This window comes from Guillardia theta (assembly GCF_000315625.1).
Source record: "Guillardia theta CCMP2712 unplaced genomic scaffold GUITHscaffold_15, whole genome shotgun sequence".
Lineage (NCBI taxonomy): Eukaryota > Cryptophyceae > Pyrenomonadales > Geminigeraceae > Guillardia > Guillardia theta.
Genome location: NW_005434659.1, coordinates 572,100 through 578,811, shown reverse-complemented (window position 1 = coordinate 578,811; position 6,712 = coordinate 572,100). Strand labels below are relative to the sequence as shown.

The following is a 6,712-nucleotide window of genomic DNA, read 5'->3' as shown; positions in this document are numbered from 1 at the left end:
GAGCATGCAGGAGGAATAAAATCCCTTAGACGCGATACCCGGAGGCAGCCGACTGACCACTGTCAGTCGAGACGTCCGCTGCCGCCACAAAGCTTAGGCTGCTTGTCTGCGCGGCTTCGCGCTTGGGCTGGCGATGCATGGCTTGTGTTTTGTGTGTGTTTGTGCAGCTTCTCGCTGTGCGCTGTGTGCCTGGAGGTTTAGCTTATTCCTGCTTTGTTCTGCTTGAGGCACTTTTTACCTTCTGCCAGTAAATTCCTCCGCCTGCGCGGCGCAATGTGACTCCTCTTGTCATGCGGATGTTCATTGCCATGTCCATGCTCGTGCTGCGCTGAGTTTTACTGGCAGAAGGTAAAAAGTGCCTAAAGCAGAAGAAAGCAGCGCTTACCGATCAGAAGCGTGATATCCACACCTTGCACAGCCGCAGGATAGGGTCTTGCACTTGCAGTCCACCACCATCTTCTTCGCTCATTTTCCTGAGCGGACCTGAGCCACTGGTTACTTTCGGTCTTGTGTTTCGTGCCGCAGTGCGTTTGTTGCTGTGTTCCGGACAATGGATTTACTGGCAGAAGGTAAAAAGTGCCTCAAGCATGCTGCTTTCTTCTGCTTGGGGCACTTTAGGGTCCGAGCAGTACGAGGGCTTGATGGCGGACGCCAAAGGAGATTTACTGGCAGAAGGTAAAAAGTGCCTGACGCCCTCCATGTTGCAGCGTTGGAGAAGATTCGCAAACATCGCGCTGCATATGCCCTCCGCTTCGCGCGTGGGCTGGCAGTGCCGGGTCGAGTCTGCTGACAGTTGCCAGCAGTGCTGGTGTCACTGGCAGTGATGGATGGAGAGCCGGCTTCTGCAGCCTCTCTTCGGATGCTTGACAGTGACGGCGAGCTCTCCGGACGGGCTATGCAACCAGTACGCAGAGCACTGGGCGGGACCGCTTGTACCGCATAATCAACAGATGCTGATGCACCCAGCAGCCTGAAGAGCAGGCTGAGCCAGCGGCCCTACTGGTGACTAAGGGAGTCATCCGATCTCGGGGCCGGGCCGAGACCGTCCGGGCCGCCGCCGGCCGGCGCCGCCGGGCCCCAATTGATTATCTGCGACTCTTGCGACTGGAACAACTTGGTCAGGCGGATGTTGCGACATGCAGCAGCTCGGATCGCGGTCGGTCAGATGCGATCGACGAGTGACGTGGAGGCGAACATGGCAGAGAGCAAGAGGCTGTGCCAACTTGCTCGCTTGCAGGTGCTTGTGTTTCTTCTTCCCCTTCCCTAGTCTCCTTGCTCTCCTCCTGGTCGTCTGATATGTCGGGACAGGGCGCCTCCTTCTTGTCGCTCCCTGAGTGCTTCGAGTTCATGGGAACCCCAGGCACGGGCGACGCGTTGAAGATGGCAGAGCCTTTGACGGGAGAAATCGTCTCTCGGTACAGAAAGGTCGACGCGGAGGAGGGCGGAGGTGACGGAGCTCAACTAGCTGCAGCTGGCGCGAGACGAGGGTTTGTGGCTGAGCTTAGGAGGCTTCCACGAACGCAAGACAAAAGACGATCCAAAGATATACAACACTCACGTGATGCAAAACTCGTGTGAGAACAAACTCTGAGTCATCCCCCATGGGCAGATCGTTGTAGACGATGCTGGGCAGATCGCAGCCACGTGAGGGGGAGGAGCTGCGGGAGGTTAGAACTGAGCGAGCCTCAGATACCGGAAGCTGCACTTGTTCGATGTGGATTATGATGGAGGGTTCCAGGAGAGCAGATCAACGCATAAAGGAGAGGAAGTGAGTCCTTGTGTACGAAATTACCCGCATGTCGTGACGCGATCCTGCAGATCGTTGTGCTTAAAGACACTCCGTTTGGCAACATCGGGATCACAACATGGTGCTGGCAAGGGTGATGCAAAGGATGCATTCCATGACGATGTTGCAGCTACGATCTCAGGTTTCCTGAGCTCTTCGTCGCACTCAGAGATGCAGGAGCACATCTCATCCTGATCCCCAGCGCCTTCATGCCGACCACGGGCGAGGCGCACTGGGAGGCAGGAGGAAGCCTGAGAGGGGAGGAGTGTGATAGATGCCGGCAGGTGCTGCTGCGAGCAAGAGCGATCGAGACCCAGTGCTATGTCGCAGCCGCAGCACAGTTCGGAAGACACAATGAGAAGCGGTCGAGCTACGGCCATGCGCTCATCGTCGACCCGTGGGGGAAGGTGAAGATGGAAGAGACGGATGCGCATCATTGGAAGAGAATGAGAGAGGATGAGAGCTGCGGCGGAAAACGTGAGGGTAAGTGACTTGTGGTCAGGTGCTTCAAGACGCAGGTTCCGAATCTGCTGGCGTTGTCGTTGCCGACTTGGACTTCTCCCTCCTTGAACAGGTTCGTGCTCGCATGCCGATGTCAGCTCATCGAAGGTAAGACATGCTCTCATGCTCAGAGGTGCTGTGCCTCTCATTCGGTTGTAGGACAGATGTTCTCAGAGTTGCCGTGGTTGGGACAGGAGTCAAAGTCATCAGCTACCAGCAGCATCTCACCCCTTCCTTGTAAACCAGCGATGTCTCTACTTCTCTTCCTGTACAAACACGATGCTGTGCCTCGCATGGTCGGCGAGGGCGATCAGACTATCGTCATAGGCGGCGAGAGCATTAGGAGAGATGAGGGAGGTGTCATGGTGCTGCAGCAGCAGCTGCGAAAGCACCTCTCCGCTCCCGGCATCCAACACACGCACGACGTGACTTGCTGCGTCAGACACTGCTATCCTCTCGCCCATGGCACAGACGTGAAACCTGGCTGGCGAGTCATTGGCTTTCTCCTCTTCCTCTGCTCATGGCGCTCACTCGTTGCGAGTTTGTCGACTTGCGGCGAGGGGAAGCGAAGCAACGAGCTGAAGCCCTGATGAGTTTCACCACCAGCATCAGCACAACTCACCCTCCCGTCGGGCGACAAGACCTTGACGCTGCTTCCTCCTCTCTCTGTGACCAGCACTTCCCCGCTCTTCCTCGCCGCCACACAGATGGGATATCTCAGCCCTTCCCCCATGATTCGCTTCAAGTTTCCGTCTAGCGTGAACACTTGGACGCGATGGTTCCCGCAGTCCGCCACCAGGACTTCGTTCCTCCTGCTTGTCGCCACCTGCAGCCTCTCACTATTTGCCCGCAGCCATCGTCTCCTCACCCCGCAAGGCCCCTGCATCTCCCCTGCTTCTACTCCCGTCCCGTTCCCTATGTCTGCATGCTCAGTGAGTGTACAGGACAGTCGTCATGTATGTTGTAGCAGCTGGCGAGGGGAGGCAGAGAGCGTAGGAGATGGCCGACAGGAAAGGAACACGGAGGTCTCACGATAGAGCCAACGCCCCTCCATGTTGAACACGGAGATACGATTGTTCCCTCGATCAGCCACCAGCACTCTTCCGTCTTCACTCACAGCTACCCCGCTTGGGCTCTCCAGCTCTCCATCTCCTGAGCCTCGACTCGCGAAGGCCTTGAGCACCCTTCACCACAAGCGCGTTTGCTCCAGAAGCAGCAGGCGACCTCTACCTGCCGTTGTCGGACAAGATTTGCACCCGATGATTCCCGCGATCCGCTACCAGGACTTGACCTGTCGGGCTACAGAACAGTGAGTAAGCAGGGAGGAGGAGTGGAGAAGCAGAAGGAGAAGGGAAGGAGGAGAGGAAGAGGAGAAGGGAAGGAGGAGAGGAAGAGGAGAAGGGAAGGAGGAGAGGAAGAGCAGAAGGGAAGGAGGAGAGGAAGAGGATAAGGGAAGGAGGAGAGGAAGAGGAGAAGAGAAGGAGGAGAGGAAGAGGAGAAGGGAAGGAGGAGAGGAAGAGGAGAAGAGAAGGAGGAGAGGAAGAGGAGAAGGGAAGGAGGAGAGGAAGAGGAGAAGGGAAGGAGGAGAGGAAGAGGAGAAGGGAAGGAGGAGAGGAAGAGGGTCGCGCCTGAAGGCGAGGCCGCAAGGGCTCTTGAAGTTTCCTTCGTCTTTGCCCCATCCTCCGATGCTTGTCATCATCCATCCCTTGCAGCTTCTCCAGCCCTCAGCCCCCCACACCGCATGCCTTGGCTTCTGACCGCCTCTGCTCGCGTCCTCCTGCATAAGCGTGTTGGCCACCAGGAGGCTGGGAAGCATCAGCGAACCAGGTCATCCGCGAGGGCCAAGAGGCTGTCGCGATGCAGAAGGAGGCGGCGAAGGCGCGAGAGGTCAAAGGAGAGATGCTCAAGCTGAAAGAGGTGAGGACCTCACATGAGTAGGAGACACAAGCCTCACAATCCTCGCGGCCGTCACCCTCGAGAGCTTTCCGTGCGAGGGGACGAGAAGCTCCTCGACGACAGCTCGCATGCTCTACGAGGGGATCAGCTGCTGGGGTGCTGGGACAGCCAGTCACACTTCCACAGCTTCCTCTGCTTCCTGCAGTCGCTCCAGCGCTGACAACCTCCAAGAGAGGAGCGCTTGATAGTTCTCGACCTGACATGCTCGTTTAGCTTCACGGCTGTCATGTCAACGATGACGAATGTAAGAATACATCGTAAGAGTAGATGTAAGAAAGATGGAATGTAAGAATAGATCAAGATGACTTACTCTTGCGATCAGCTCGTCAACCTGCTGGACATGTCGGGATAGAGTCTGAGAGGACGAGAGAACCTGTGCGGGGTCTGCTTCATAGTCGAGCCTCCACGTTCTCGACCTTCCCCAGCATGTCACTCATGAAAGATGACACCTTCCCACCTCTCCCGCAGAACCTCCAACTGCTTGTCTAGCAGGAACACCAGCAAGTCTTCGTCGAAGAGAGGCTCGTCTGGGAGAGAGCGAGGGTCGCTTCTTTTGACAACCTCCGTCATGGCCCGGATCTGCCATGACCTCACACATAAAGCATCACATCGCTCGAGCTCACGACTCCTCCTCTCTCCCCAGCTCTCTGGAACAAGCGAGCCATCAAGGTGTTGGCCTGCTGTCTGTCTCTCATTGCCTGCATGTCTGCACAAGATCAGTAGGCGACCAGGCTATGAGCTTCCTCACCCTCCAGCCTTCTCGACATCTCGTTGGCAGACACGTAGTCTCTTCTCTCCACAAACTCTTCTATGCACTCGCGATACCCAGCTCTCTCCTCGCTCTCCTGCAGCTCGGCTGGTCTGATGGAGGCCCATACCTCTGCGAGCTTCTCGCTGACTTGTTCGATCCTGGGTAGCATCTCCAAGTCTTGCGCGTGCTTGTTCATCTGAGCTTGATCCCACTAGAGCAAGAGCGTCACCGCAGCTGACGCGCCTCCCCTCAGCTGACGCGCCTCCCCTCAGCTGACGCGCCTCCCCTCAGCTGACGCGCCTCCCCTCCCACCTTCTTGGCTCGCACGTGATAACGCTCCTCTTCGCGGCTTTGATATAGAGTCTCTGACAGAAAAGACCTCTCCTCCGCGAGGTCGTGCACTCTCTTCCAGATGTGGTCAAGCTGCTCTCGGTGGGAGAAGGCAGGGAGGCTCTTCAGCTGAGAGACTCCGGTCACTGAAACTCTCGAGCCACAAGCCCATCACCTTGGCGATCCTCTTCTTGAGCTTCACCAGTTGCTCCTCGCATGGACCACAAGCGTCGGAGGGCAAGACCTCCATCAACCTCTTCATCCTCTCCTGACGAAAACTGCGATGCCGGGTCCAGCGCGTCTTCAACTGCAGGAGCTGTTGGGATGTCTGGCAGCAGAGACTAGCTCTTGACCCTGCTCCAAGGATCTGCTCTCCTCTCAGCCATGCCGAGAGAGCAGTCGTGCTACCTGCAAGCCCAGGTCGAAGAGCTGATCTGTTTGGCACTCAAGGGCTGGTCAGTCTATGGCGGAAGTGAGGTAGGAAGTGAGGTAGGAAGGGAGGGAGAAGAGGGAGAGGAGGGACAAAAGAGGAGGGAGGGGAGGAGAGGGAGGGAGCAGACTCACGTGATTTAGGTCTTGCAGGATTTTGGACTTGTTGGACATGCTTGCAAGTGCTTGTTGAAGTCTCTTCATCATTTCCCGAAAGTCCTGCTCGTCCATGAGCATGCGGGAGCTGAAGGCCTGCTTCTTCGTCAGATGCTCACATGCGACGTTCGGTGACTTCCTTGGCCACATGCGCGTCTTCGAGGTGGCGAAGGAGCTGGGAGAGAGACACTTGGCTGCTGGGGACAAGGACTCCATCTGATACCACAGGAGTCGCGAGTGAAAGCTCCACCATGGCCACATGAACCTGCCGAGAGGATCAAGCGAGTACAAGCAGTGCAGCGAGTACAAGCAGTGCAGCGAGTACAAGCAGTGCAGCGAGTACAAGCAGTGCAGCGAGTACAAGCAGTGCAGCGAGTACAAGTAGTGCAGCGAGTACAAGCAGTGCAGCGAGTACAAGTAGTGCAGGGTACAAGTAGTGCAGCGAGTACAAGCAGTGCAGCGAGTACAAGCAGTGCAGCGAGTACAAGCAGTGCAGCGAGTACAAGCAGTGCAGCGAGTACAAGTAGTGCAGCGAGTACAAGTAGTGCAGCGAGTACAAGTAGTGTAAGTAGTGCAGCGAGTACAAGCAGTGCAGCGAGTACAAGCAGTGCAGCGAGTACAAGCAGTGCATCACTAGCGCCCGGAGCTACTTCCCGCCTTGTCCTGCTCTCCTCTCCCTCACCTCCCCCAGCCCCTGCTCGATGAGACCCAACACCCGATTTCCGTAATCGAAGTCTGTCAGCTCCAGCGGAAAGAAGATGGTTTTGTCCTCCGTCACCTGACGCCTCTTTCTCACTCGCTCA

The 6,712-nt window shown here is 56.8% G+C and overlaps 2 protein-coding genes across 2 annotated transcripts; one reads left to right on the top strand and one right to left on the bottom strand.

Moving 5' to 3' along the window:
* Nucleotides 1-1,126: 1,126 nt before the first annotated feature.
* Nucleotides 1,127-2,399, top strand: GUITHDRAFT_67076 (hypothetical protein; the record flags this gene model as incomplete). The annotated part of the gene is made up of 8 exons (XM_005837173.1): nt 1,127-1,237; nt 1,309-1,425; nt 1,472-1,558; nt 1,610-1,644; nt 1,690-1,768; nt 1,819-1,868; nt 1,917-2,193; nt 2,289-2,399. 8 exons carry the CDS (start codon nt 1,127-1,129, stop codon nt 2,397-2,399), a joined length of 867 nt encoding a protein of 288 aa, XP_005837230.1.
* Nucleotides 2,400-2,541: 142 nt separating this feature from the next.
* Nucleotides 2,542-6,540, bottom strand: GUITHDRAFT_135412 (hypothetical protein; the record flags this gene model as incomplete). Its single annotated transcript, XM_005837172.1, has 19 exons — nt 2,542-2,767; nt 2,819-2,865; nt 2,910-3,208; nt 3,320-3,461; nt 3,518-3,586; nt 4,026-4,064; nt 4,112-4,195; nt 4,218-4,316; nt 4,362-4,439; nt 4,554-4,574; nt 4,617-4,659; nt 4,701-4,822; nt 4,867-4,949; nt 4,992-5,205; nt 5,307-5,453; nt 5,500-5,602; nt 5,733-5,785; nt 5,889-6,174; nt 6,341-6,540. 19 exons carry the CDS (start codon nt 6,538-6,540, stop codon nt 2,542-2,544), a joined length of 2,355 nt encoding a protein of 784 aa, XP_005837229.1.
* Nucleotides 6,541-6,712: the final 172 nt, after the last annotated feature.